This window comes from Lycorma delicatula, chromosome 5, assembly GCF_047948215.1.
Source record: "Lycorma delicatula isolate Av1 chromosome 5, ASM4794821v1, whole genome shotgun sequence".
NCBI classification, from domain to species: Eukaryota; Metazoa; Arthropoda; class Insecta; order Hemiptera; family Fulgoridae; genus Lycorma; species Lycorma delicatula.
Window position 1 is genome coordinate 16,440,103 of NC_134459.1, and position 14,234 is coordinate 16,454,336.

The following is a 14,234-nucleotide window of genomic DNA, read 5'->3' on the forward strand; positions in this document are numbered from 1 at the left end:
ATCTCTGAACGTTGTAGGAGATTATCAGCGGTAGTTACAAGGTTATGTTGCTCTTGTAATCAAGCGAGTACTTTTCAATCAAATCTTCACACGTTTTTATTTGATGGCCAAATTTTCTAAACCTTTAGTAATATGCAGTTTCATTGGAGCTTCTTTCGGTGGAGCGATTCTCGTAAAGTAATTTTTAGATTAATTTACACGTGCTTTTTTGTTATTTTGGTTATGTAATTTTTCTTTAAATGCCCAGTTGTTAATTTCAGCTGGAGATGAATTATATTTACAGTTGTAAATATAACGTAGATTATAGTATGTGGTACTTAAACCACATTTCAATTTAAGAATCAATTTAGGTTTAGATATTTGCATTTTTAGGTGTCCTAAGTTATGAGGTCAGAACCTATAACTTAATTTTACAAATCTTGATGATTTTTTAACAAAATGTACCTATTTTCTGTAATCATAACACTTTTTATGCATTTTTATTAACGTTTTTTTAGTGTTTTACAAAATTATACTATTTCTTTACTTCTGCCCAATAAAAATTATCGTTTTAATCTTGTAAACACTAATTCAGACCAATAATACTTGTGTATTGAAATCTCATACAGAACATGCAATAATTTCTAATAATTATGACCAGATCAATTTTATTCATAATTATTAATTTATATTAATTGCTTTGTTTCTATCTGCCCTTTTTTGTGAATTAAACTTTGCAGCCTTCAATTCGGCTTGCAAAATATTTTCACTGTATGTACAAAAACATTTCACTGCATTTACTATATTACAGAATTACCATTCAGTTTTCTGACTACTAAATATATAATTTAAAACAAATTTGGTTACTAATAGGGAAATTCAAAAAAGACATTTTGTTAGCGTTTTAAAGAACACATATTTTACTTCCCTCATTTTGTTGTTAGGCCTAAATAGTAGGAAACATACATTTGTGTACAACTTAATGCTCGATTGACCACATCCAAATGAAAAGTTGCATTGCCCCTACACATTCCAATTAGAGGATCTAATTTTAATCGGCAAAAGATTAAAGTTATGCTTAAAAGATAACAGTCATGTGAGTAGAAATAAATGGATTGTAGTCTGTAACATTTTTTCATTGGTTTAAACTGTAATTACTATTTGCTGAAACATTTATAATGTGCTGTTTTAGATATTGCTTAGCAGCATTGAAAATAGTGACTACTGATACTTTTATAGATATAATATTTCTTAACATTTGTATGTAAAATTGGAAATGAAATTTTTAAAAAGCCATCAGTTTTCAATTGAGTTCAATTCAGTTTAAATTGAATTTCTGAATTCATTATCATGTTTATTATTCATGAATGAGTTGTTCATTCATTATGAAAAATATTAATTAGAGTATTAATGTAACTTTGCATTATAGCTTGTTAATAATTTGCAAGATTTATAATTCAGAGTTGAATAGGAAATATAGCTTATGATTAATTTAATTAGCATTATCCACTTTAGAATCAACTAAGGTTATAAGATGTCATTTTAATTTTTACTTCTAGTTTATGCTACCATTTTTTATTTCAGTTTTTTAAGAATAAAATACAAGGTGTTATTTTTCTAGAGAATTCCTCGGAGGTGATCCATATAACAGTATTAAAAATGCATCAGATAAAATAATAATAGTAACTGGAGCTACCTCAGGAATTGGTAGAGCAACTACATTAGCTTTGGCAAAATTAAATGCCAAAGTAATAATGGCTTGTAGAGATAATTCTAAATGTGAACAGGTTTGTTGGTATTTAATTAAAAAAACAATTTTTTTCTGTTTATAAACTGTACTTATAAAATAATATCATACTCTGCATGTAATTATACTGTACATTCAATTTCTTCTAATTAATTTAGATTATAAGCTTCTTAATTTAGACAAATTTTTAAGTTCCTTTTTTCATTAATTTCCAGAATAGTTTGGTCACTTTTACAACTTTGAATTACTTAATACCAACAACATTAATTGGATTATATTAGTATTATTATTTATTTATTACATCTAGAGATAAATTATACATATTTCAAGTACAGTTTAATACTTCCTATAGAGATAAACATGATACCTGTACATAGGACTGGAAAATACAGTCTAAATAAAAGTACAAAAAGTTCTTATAAAATTAAATCATAGTATACTGTTTATGAGCAGTTTGGTTAGAAAAAATAATTCATACAGCAAATCTATATACTTTTAATCCATTTCTTAATTTGCATCTGTTTATATTTTTGCTAGCATCTTATGTTTTTAGGTTATTTGGCAATTTATTATACTTTTTGATACAACTGTATCAAAACTATAATTAAAAAAATTATTTTACTTAGTAAAATTAACTAATAAAATTAGCTTTTATTAGTAAAATTAACTAATTTTTCGATATGCTGCTCTGTTTGAAATTTAAGTGATTCTAATTGTAAGATTTGTATAATATTTAATGGTAGTTGAAAATCATTCTCTTTTTTTCTTAATAATTTTCAACAATCTCTTTTGAAGACTGCAAGATTCCTTTTAGGCTATTATAAGCCTCAGATCATGCAACAATATGTATAGTAACATATGGGTTACTATACTGTGAAAAATGGCATAGTAAATTGTTAATATTGATCGCCAGTGCAATATTCTATTTAACTTTGTAAATAAGTAAGTAAATATTTTGTTTTTTTAATTATGTATTCAATATGGATTTCATGTTAAAATTTATATTTACTCCAAGGTATTTATATGATGCAACACTTTATGGGCAGTTTCTTAATATATATATATATATATATATCAAGTCTGACAGGTACACTACCTATATATTCAAAAAGTCATGCAGGCAGTTTTTTTTTATATTTAAGGATAGTAGATTTATGCATAACCATTCGTGTATTTTGTTAAGTTTTTTATCCATATTTAGTGTAGCTAATTTCCATGTCTACCTGTAGTCAGAACTGCAGTATCATATGCATAGGTTATAATAATAATTTCAATGCTTTAGACAAGTCTAAAAATATGGCATCCCGACTCCTGTAGGGGAAGACAAACCTTGCCTTGTGATGATCCTGGTCGTTACACCGCCCCATCCGTTTCTAATCCTATTGGACTTAAGGAGGTCATCTTTTAATTATCTAAACCTGATAACACATCACAGTCAGTCAGTTTTGCCCATGTCAGGATGTCACGTGATACAAATCCTCGGCAGACATTTTCATCAATGTATTTACATAACTTACTATTGCCTTTGTATGGCTTCTACCAACCAGACCACCTACTGCATACCTTACAGCCCTCAAGTATTTAATTAACCAATCTGCAGATCTCTGTGCCTTCCTCTAACACTGAAAAACTCTTCCCATATCTTACTTTAATTAGACTATGCGCTTAGATCATTACTTGACTGAGCCTTTAAACAGCAAATGTATTATTGTCATACCAAAAAAACAAGTGTTGACTGCAAGAATGATAATTTTGTCCTATAATTCATTTTACTCAAAGTTCTTTGGAAAAACCTAATAATTAAGAAACAGATTCACAAATTTAAAAAGCCTCTAATGAAAACATACCCTTTCTCAACAAATGACAGGAGTGATAAAAGTAGCAGTTAATGGTTCTTGTAAGTTCAGTTTCTCATAAATAAGATTAGTGATATACCTAGAGCATCGTTTGTGTCTTTGTTTTTCACAAAAGCATATTGTCTTCTTGAAATAGTACTACATTCATCAATAAACTTAAAATTTTTTTATGAATAATTTTTTCAAATTTTATGTATTGAATATTAAAAATATTGTCCGTCTGTTCTTTGTGATTGAAAATGTTTCTCCAGATTTGAATACTGGTTATTGTTGGATTCTGGTAACTTTAATTTTGCATCTTTAGGTACTGTTATTTTATTCGCCAAGGTTGATCCAATATTTAAAAAATCAGTTAAAACTAGCAGCTTAGGATTCTTTATTGTCCTATTCTATCAATGATGTATTAATTTTTCTTTTGAGTTAGTAGAAGATTTCTTATTTATTTTATTATTTATTTAGTTCCCTAAATTTTTATTATTATTACCTACGTTTTTACTTTCTTGTTCAGTTTTGGCCATAGCAATTAATTTATAACATATTACAGTATATTTTAGCTATTTTTAGCTTATTCAGGGTTATGCAAACAAGATATCAAGCCAACTTTATTTGCTTCAAATTCTTAAGACTTAATCGTTAATTTACATTTCAACAGTTTTCCTATTTTAATTTAACATTTGTGATTCAACTGATATAAAAAGTGGATAATGATTTGTGATTGGGCCTCAAAATGACTACGACTTCATCATTTAACACTTGTATACATCTCTTTTATTCACACACTTAACAATGACAGAGCCATCATTTTTAAATCAGATTTTTACTGGAAATGAGGTGTTAAGACTGAATTATGCCAACCACGTGATCAAATGCAGAATGTGATCAAATGCAATAAAAATATTATTATTTAATGTAAAACTTTTTTCTTTAATTAAAAAACTGAAATTATTCACTAGTGAAAAACATAAGTTTCTCTGCATGTATTTCCTCTTTGTGTACATATTTATTAGTATTCTAGATGTGATTTTTAATAAAATACTAATATATATATTATGTATATATATAATATATAAACTTTCAAAAAATATTTTACAGCATTTTTTTTTTATTACTTAAAAAGTTATTTGACTTATTCTGTCAAATTCACATATATAAAAAATATATATAAGAAAAGGATTTTTTTAATATATTTCTGAATCTCTATATATGGGCAGTAAAATTATGCAACATGCAGTATAAAAATCCATAGTATATGGTAATGTAAAATGTAAATGTAAACAGTTTTCTACTAAATTTTTATTTAGAAAATCAAAGGTTTTCAAATTTTGGAAATGCTTACCATTTTTCATATGACCTTCCATGCCATATACTGATATACAAGCTTCGATCTCCATTAATCATTTAAAAAAAAAAAAACTTGAATATGTGTAAATTAATAAATATCAGAACCCATTTAATGATATTAAAATTTTGAAGTACATTTCTGTAATTAAATTGGTTTAATTTTTTTGAGAATTTAAGAAAAATCAATGTATAAATAGGTAATTTTACAGTTTTATATCTGCCAAATCCATAATTAACAATTTGGGGAACATCACAGAAGGTTACTAAGAATTGTTCAGAGTCTTACTTATTGCAGTCAATTTCAACCTCCATCTTTTCTTATAATCTTTCCTTTTGTTATTCTGTAATGAACTAAAGAATATTTATTTAGTGTCATGGTGTACTTTTTTATACTTTTGTGATTTTTCTACAAAAAAACAGTTCTCTTAAGTAATGAATAAACGTTTCTTAAAATGGTTTATTTATATTAAAATGGTATTCTGTATATCTTACATTAAACTATTTGAAAAAAAAAATACTGCTACATAAATTAATTTATTTTTTATCATTAGGTTCGGGAAAGTATAGTTATGGAAACAAAAAATAAATATATCTATTGTCGGAAATGTGATTTAGCATCAAAGCAATCAATAAGAGATTTTGTTGAAAAGTTTAAAAATGGTGAGTAGAATTATCATTTAGTATCAAGATTACATGTTAATAGATTAGTAAAATGAATGAATTATCAAACAAATTTAAATCAATATTAATTATACAATTTTTAATTGAAGTAAACTTTTGAAAAACATTAAAGATTAAAGCCAAAAATTGGTTCTGTATTTTAGTCGATGATTTTTGTGAATAATTCCAACAATTAGTAGACATGTGGGTCATCAGTAGTTATTCAATAAATGGTAATAGCCATTCATCACTGATTATTTTGTAAACATTCTTAAACCAATATGAATACTTCCTTTTACTGCAGAAGCACTTATGTTTTGTAGTAACTCACCATACACTATTCATATAAGTGTGGTCTTACCTAAAGGGATATCATCTTGTTTCATAAGTAAATTAAAAATATAACATCTTTAATTATTATTAATTAGAATTTTTAATCATGTTTCTTGAAAACCTATTGAAATTCGTTAAGGATGCAATAACTTGACGTGATTAGGCTTGTGTCAATAATTTTTAGTAATAAATGTGATTATGGTGTCAGAGTTGTTCTACTGTATTTTCAGATATAATTTATTATTTCATAAAAATTTTTATGAAATTTTTTTTGGCACCTATTTTACTTTTGAAAGTAAACAATAGAAAGCAACATTGAGAATCTTCTAACTTCCTAAACCAGACTATTTTATTCGAGTATAACGGGGTAGAAGGTAAAGACAACATCCATTGGGAACAGCACATAGAAACTTGCAAGCACTTCAATGTTTTGAAATATAACATTAGATTAATCAATTATTTTCTTCCAAAGGTCTTTTCAAGTTAATTAACTAAAATAAACCATAAAAATAAAGATTTAACCACATTTAAAAAGTAGAATAGTAAGATTTTATAAATTATTTCAGACGTTGTCGATTCATTGCAGGATGAAGGCTACTTCAGCATGTTTCCAAGTAATACAATCTCATGCAACCTTCTGCCAATTTGGTTCAGTGTACTTGATAGTATCATTAATCCAATGAGCCTTTGGTCTTTTTCATGAGCGTTTAACATCCAGTGATATCCATTCAAGTGCTAATTTAGACTATCTGCCATCAGTTCTTACTACATGGCTGTCACTTTCATTATAATACTTTAACTTTCATGATGATATCATGTCATAGGTGGAACATGGTTCATTTAATCAAATGAAAAATTATAGGTCAATATCAATAGTTTATAACAGTATTGCACAGCAAGAAAGCATGTTTGAATCGTGGCAAGAGCTCTGTCTGGTGAATGAGTGGAGAACTGGCGGTTCAAGGTCTGGATGGTCTGTGGTAAAACTCAAAGATTATAGAATGTTGGAGGTTGGATTTAGCGGTAATGTTCTAGTACTTTCTGTTCCCTGTTTAAGCACGCAATCTAGTTGATGCATTTGAGCTAGTTCAGACTGGAATCCCATAATAATACCAATCTAAAATAAATATTAGAATCTTTTTTAGCACGAAAGGTATGTATCTATATTATTTTCATTTGAATCAGTGAGTTCCAAAACCGTCTAATTAAAGCAACCTAAAATGTTCAGGAAATGCGAAGACTGTTTTTTTGTTTGTAATAATAGTGATTTTAATGCTATCTTTATTATTGAAATTTTTTAAAAAATCATACAATACTAAATAAGGAAATAAAAATTATACTACACTCCAATAATTTTAAATAACAATTGAAAATTGTAATTAGTTTTTTTTGCAGCAGTTTTGCTTAATTAGATGGTTTTGAATTTTGAAATGATTGATTTTGCAGCTAGCTACTTCTGCTAGTAGCAAATAATAAAAAAAATTTGTACAAAATAGTAAAGGCTAATTAAAAATGACAAAAAACATTAAAAGTTTGATAGCTGATAATTAGTGAATAGTTCAAAATTCATAACAGTCCAATTTTTGTTGTGATCAAGTTCAATCACTACAAAATGTTATAACTTAACACAATCTTGACACAAAAATTTCTAACATCAAATCAAATCCATGTTGGTTCAGATTAATTTCATTCTGTAGACAGCCACAGCTTGTTACATTTAACCATTCCACCAGTTTCTTTATGTTTTTTCTACTTATTCCACTAGTATACTTTTTGTAGAAATGAAAAAAAATCTACTTTTATAAATTTGAAAAAATGACAATTAGATGGTTTGAAATTCATCCACTCATATTTAGATTAAGAACTTTGTGAAAAATGATTGTATGGAGATGAAAAGAAACATTTTTGAGCTTGAAGAATCAAGTAGAGAGTTCATTAAGAAGTTTAAATTGTTTTTGCATCAATTTTTTTTGGTAAGTGTAGTAGTAGTAGTTATTTATTTTCTTTTAGGGAGACAGAAGAGGAAGCAAACAGATAAAAGTAGTAGGGAAAGTAATAGGGGCAGAGAAGAGAAATCGAAGCAGAATGTTGGTGAAAAATCAAGAGGATCTTTGCTACCATCTGGTTCTGGTGTACAGGATCAAAATACATTTTGATAATGACCCACTATGAAGGACATTATAGTGGGTCCACCAACTAATGTGCATCGTGTTTTAGGTTCTTTCATAGTAAGGCCCTTTACATGCTATAAAGACAGTATGAATTTGTGAAATCTCACACGTTATCTCAGTGGCACAAATCGGTGACCACAGCAGCAAAATGTTTTATTGAAAATATACCCGTTGATGTACAGTTGATTTCTGCCCATCAACAAGAAATAGAAGCCAGCAAGAAAATTGTTGCATCAATAATTTTGACTTTGATGTTTTGTGGTACACATGATCTACCTTTGAGGGGCAAAGAACATCGTGAAGGTGTTTTTAAAGATTTGATCAAACTCAAAATTGACGCTGCTGACCACATTCTAAAAGAGCACATAGAAAAGGGTGCAAAAAATGCCACTTGTCACCATGGATTCAAAATGAAATAATCAGTGTATGTGGTGATGACAACACTACTGAAGTAAAGAAAGCATGTGCTTACAGTATCCTGACAGACGAGAGCAGTGACATATCAGGGAAAGAGCAACTTTCCATTGGGGTTAGATTTTATGACAAAGAAAAGATGATGGTTCTTGAGGAATTTCTAGGTTTTTTAGAGTTGACTGACATGATACAAAATCTGTAGCATCTCCAATTAACAACTTTGTAGAAAAGGTAGGCCTTGATCCACAAAAGCGCGTCAGACAAGGATACAATGGTTGTTCCAGTATGGCAGGAAAGAATGGTAGTGTTCAAAAAATTATTCGAGAAAAGTATACAAGAGCATACTATAGTATACAAGAGTATATTTTCACTGTACTAGTCACAAACTGAACTTAGTTGTAAACGACTTAAATGAAATAGCAATGATACAAAACACAGTAAAAGAAATAATAGGATTCTTTCGAGAATCAACCCTTTGTTGAAAATGCATACCAAATATACCAATGCTCTGTGAAACCATTGGTCTAAAAATATAAAAGTATCGCAACATTCAAGAAACATGTGCACATCTTTATGACACTTGAAAAACTACCAATAGATGATAACAATGCAATAAGAAAAGCTGCTTTTCAAATGCATTGCGCTGCTACAAAATCAGAATTCATTGTTAATCTTTGTCTAATGCAAAATATTTGGCACTTCTGCAACCAGTGGTAAATGCTCTTCAGTCAACAAGTTTGGACTTACTTCAGTGTGCAAATCATATAAAAAAAATTTACAGATATGAGAAAACACCATGTAAATGCTGTTGAAAGTCAAAGTGTTATAGCAGAGGCTGAAACAATTGCTGAGCATCTTTGAACAGATTTCAATATACGGGGGAGTCATAAATTAGCAGAGACATTGTGCCGAATCCACTAACACAGACTCCTAGCGAGGTTTGGAGGTCACTAAAAATTCCGTACATAGATTAATTAATAATATCTTCGGAACAGCGTTTTTCTGAGAAGAACTTGCCCGCATTCTTATTGCTTACATTGCACCCTCACGTAATGGTTGATATGACATAAGAGGATTTGTAAAAAAAAAACTAAAAGTTTTTGTAGTTACTATAATTTCAATGATTTCCTTAGTGAAGCTGAACTTTGGTACAGCCAATGGAAAGGAAAAAATGTGCCTAATACTGAACTGAAGGATGTAGAACTAGCTGCACTAGTTAAAAGAAACCCAATTGTTGTACCCATCCATAAAATGGGCGCTATATGAGTTGCACAGCCCTGTACAACATGCACTATAGAAAGATTCTTCAGCATCTTACGGCAGGGTATATCTTGGTTGTTATGATCTATAATGACAGAAAATTGTCTTGTCGGTCTTTATATGATTAGTGTGCATAAAAAGAGGGTTCTGGAATCCAAAAATAAATTCGAGAAAGAAATTTTGTCAAGATTTAGCCAGAACTCTCATAGGCTAGTGCTGAAATAAGATTTAGATAGGTTCGAATAGTATTGTAACTAAATACTTTTAGCATTTTCAAATGTTCAAATAAAACGATACATAAAATGTTCCATATTTCTTTGTTCTACCTGCAGCTTTCCTAATTTTGTATGGTTTATGTCAAAGTTTCAGTTTCATAAGTATGGACTGGCAGGATGCATAGGTCAAAAACATCCTTTTTAAGTTAAAAGGGAAGTTTGTCCTTGAAAATGATTTTAAGACTACCAAATGCCTGCCACCTAAGCTTCAAGCTTAACTTAAAATTTGTTTGATTGTGTCACACTCAGTTGATATTTGTTGGCCAAGACTTATGTCATCTGTAAAGCTCAGATCATTTAGGTAGGTGCTGTACATTCGTATGCCTTCTTCTTCCCATCCCAGGTTTCTAAATACCTCCCAAGGCAGGCTGAGAAGAGCATGGTTGGTATAGTTCACCTTGTATACCTTTTTGTACATTTACCTTTACTTTATGTTCATTAACACAGATGATATCTTTTGCTTCTTTGTACACCCTAGTTATGCAGTGCAGTTATGGCTTGCATTGTTACTGAATTAAATGCCTTTTTGTATTTAATAAACGCCATACATAGGTGCATGGTATACTCATCTTTTCATGACTTGCTGAACAACCTGGATGTGATCCATTGTGCTAAAACCACTTTTGAAGCCTGCCTACACCTTTGGTTGTGATTAATTCATTGATGTTAGCATTCTTTTTTCTGTGATCTTGATGAAAACCTTGTAGATAACAGAGAGGTGCCTTATTGGATGATAATTCTTCAGGTCTTTCTGAATTCCATTCTTGTGTAGAAAAATCACTTCAGGAGTTTTTACACATTCAGAATTTTCACATGTTCTGTTTCCAGAACCATCTTCTTCTCATTTTAAGCCAAAGATTAGCTTTCTTTTATTCACCAGTTTATGTTTTGTTCTATTAATTCCCTTACCTTCTTCCACCATCTTCTGTACTAGTTCATGTTAAACTGACACATTTCTTCCTAGATGCATTTTTTTATGGTCTTACAGAGTTCAATATATTCCAATTTATTAATAAAATTTCTTGAATTCTTCGTTGCCCACCATTTTTTCATTTAACTAGTAGCTTCGATTAAGATTTTTTTTGAATCTCGACAATGTTTGTCTGATGGGGATATAGACTTAGAATTTTATAAATATAACATAATCATAATGTAAGAACAAACATCTTGCAGAGTAAATTCATTATTTAATTGCCTACTTACGGGGTTTCCAAACGTTTTTAAAACAAATAGCTTTGGCAGCAGCTCTAGCAGGTTCTCTCTGAAGAAGGAGATAGTACTTTCTAAATGTCCTTTTTAAAAAACATTTTCCATTAATTTGAAAAGAAAGAAAGTCAATTACTATAAGGTAGTACTTAACGATTTTTCTTCTGTCAGTTTTAAATGTGTCACTCTATATATATTTATTACAAATACAATATAAGACCAAACACAAAAATAGTATTGTTAAACAGAGTTTAGAAAGAATAAAACATGATGAAATATTCTATTTATATACTGTACCTAAGTTAAAGTATAGTTAAAAATTTAAAAAAACTAATGTTTAATATGACGACAACTTTCTAAATACAGGGAAATATTCTTCCAAAACGTTTTTCTGGAACTATTGTCATGTTCTCATTTTTGTAATGTTGTGGATTACATCATACCGTTGTAATTATTACACTTAATTATATCTTGTCCCGAATGGCTTTGACGGCACATGGCACTTAATAACCTTGTAATAGCCCTGAAAAGGGCTGTTTTTGTCATCGATCGGTTACAACTCGTTATAATTTATAACCTTGTGGTGGCCCTGAAAAGGGCCGTTATTTGCATTAGCTCTGACAGGAGCTGTTGGGTCCGGAAGCTGGTTTCCAGCAAAGTCGGGAATTGCAGCTCATCCTTTGAAATCAGACCATTCTTCCCCTCAGTGTCAGTTGGATCCCCACTACAGTGTGGCATTGGCCCCCAGAGCCCTGCAGTGTCAAGTCGGTGTTGGTTGTCTTTCGCCGGCATGGCCAAGCTGGTTCTCCCTGAGCAATCCCACGCTGGGCCGGCTCCTGTTGCTGAGTCCACCAGCCAGGGTGATTGAAGTCCTGCGGCCTGGAGCGGGAAGGTAGCATCCATGTCTAGTGGCTCCCTTGGCAGGCTGGCCAGGCCTGCTGCTTCGGCAGAGATGTTGGCATCCGCGGGAAGGTCCCACGTTGAGGCGGCTAGAGAACTTCTGTCTTCTCCAGGTGATAGTCAATGATGAATGCACTCTTGTGCACACTTTTATTGGAGCCTGAGAGTGGTGGAGCCGCAGCGTCGCTATGATGGGAAAACTGTGCGGAGAACTGACACTTGTAGCAGCTCGTACGTATGCTGTGCTCCAGCTGAAATCTGAGCTGCTGCTATTGTCGTCCACCAATATTAAATTAGGCATATGTGTGGTAACAGTCTATAACACCACTGATGAAAGAACTAGACAGAAGTACAAAAAAAATATTTTTCCACTTATTTAGAAATTAGGTGTCGTATTATTTATTTAAAAATAAATATTTTGATCTGTTTTACTATATTTATTTCTTATCAGTGTTAGCTGATTTCTTCCTTAATTCTCACACAAATGTTACTTGTTTTGTATTTTTCAAAATACTTGTAAATTTTAGAGGTCATTATAAATGTATTCAGTGTTTTTATTTGTTTATTGTTACTAGAACATAAAAGACTTGATGTTTTGATTAATAATGCTGGAGTTATGAATTGTCCAAAAGAAGTTACAGAAGATGGAATAGAAATGCAGCTTGGAGTAAATCATATGGGGCACTTTCTTCTAACAAATTTACTTCTAGATAAATTAAAGGTTGTAAATGTGTCACATGTTACAGATAATTACATTTTATATATTTAATATATGTTTGCTTTATTATTCCCTTGAGAAGTATAATTTTTTACATCCAAAATGCAATATCAATCACTTAATAATTTTTGTGTAATTTGTGACTCGTAGAATTAATATTGATTTCATCACTTTTTCATAAATTTGAGAAAATTATTTAATAATCATGAATTTTTTAGAGGAGATTAACAATCTGCTTCAGTAGAAAAAAAAATACTGTAAATTATTTTCTGTAATTATTTATTAAAGAATTTTAATTAGGTTGTGCAGAATTAGCTAGAATGTGACTTATTTTTAAAAATTAAATATTGTATTATTATTAAAAAATTCAATGACTTTTAATAACTTATAATAAGATCATAATAAAAATAACTGATGTAGCGGAGTCTTGCTAATTTGAGTTAATGTAGACTACGGGCTTCTCAGATTACAGACAAACTCCAATATTATTGGTAATATAAATTATAAAATTGTTAAGCCACCAATATTACAAAAGGCATGTTTAATTAATTTAGTAGTAAATGATATTTTTTATATCTTTCTTAATGGTTGACTGTAATAAATTACATAAATAGAATAGTGAACTTAATAATACATTTTTTTTAAACAGTTTACTATAATTTACGCTGTAGTATAACTAGATCTTTTAAAGAAATAAAATACCATTTGGCATCTTGTCAGAATGCTGTCGTATGTAACTTAATGTGTTTTCTAAGAACATAAAGCCATCCGAGTGCATTAATTTTGTGCTGTTGGTCAGCTTCATCTTCATCTCCACTTCTTCTGTCACTTTTGCTTATGATCCACCATTCTTATTTTGTCATCATCAGTAATTTTTTCTTTGTCATCAGAATTTAGCCATTCCTTAATTTCTTTAGTTGAGTTTTTGCAACCTTACATTTTTTTTGTACTAAAGTAATGAAGTCATTATATGTAAAATTACCTTCACAAATAGTTATATTTGTCTCTTCAGCAGAAATAATGGTTTTCCATGGCATTTTTGTGAATTTCTATTTTAATTTCACCTGAAACATCTCTTATCCAATAAAGTCATCTTTTATGTTAAGTTAGAGTTCTATTCCCACCTTATGCATAACAATCTGTCATTTGTAGATCTTAAGTACTGCAATGACTCCTTGGTCCACAGACTAAATAAGACTAGTGATATTTGGTGGCAGAAATATTACTTTAATATCATCTTTGCTCATCACTTCCTCGTCTGGTTGTAATAGACCATTATCATTTATAAGGAATGCCTTCTGAGATAGTTTTTCTTTTATTTAGAGATATTTAGCTCATATCACAAATTCATTGAAAAATCAGGCCTTAAAACTA

General features: G+C 30.0%; 1 protein-coding gene across 2 annotated transcripts in view; it reads left to right on the forward strand.

Annotated features, from left to right (window-relative positions):
- The window catches only part of LOC142324747 (retinol dehydrogenase 13-like), a 32,291-nt gene continuing 18,057 nt past the window's right edge, over window positions 1-14,234 (forward strand). The window contains exons 1-4 of one of the 2 annotated variants that reach the window (XM_075365684.1): window positions 1-177; window positions 1,586-1,766; window positions 5,475-5,583; window positions 12,718-12,863. In XM_075365684.1, coding sequence (XP_075221799.1) covers window positions 104-177; window positions 1,586-1,766; window positions 5,475-5,583; window positions 12,718-12,863 — 510 coding nt within the window. In that variant the 5' untranslated portion in view covers window positions 1-103. The remainder of the gene's footprint in view (window positions 178-1,585; window positions 1,767-5,474; window positions 5,584-12,717; window positions 12,864-14,234) is intronic. The other variant, XM_075365685.1, reaches the window with a different exon arrangement.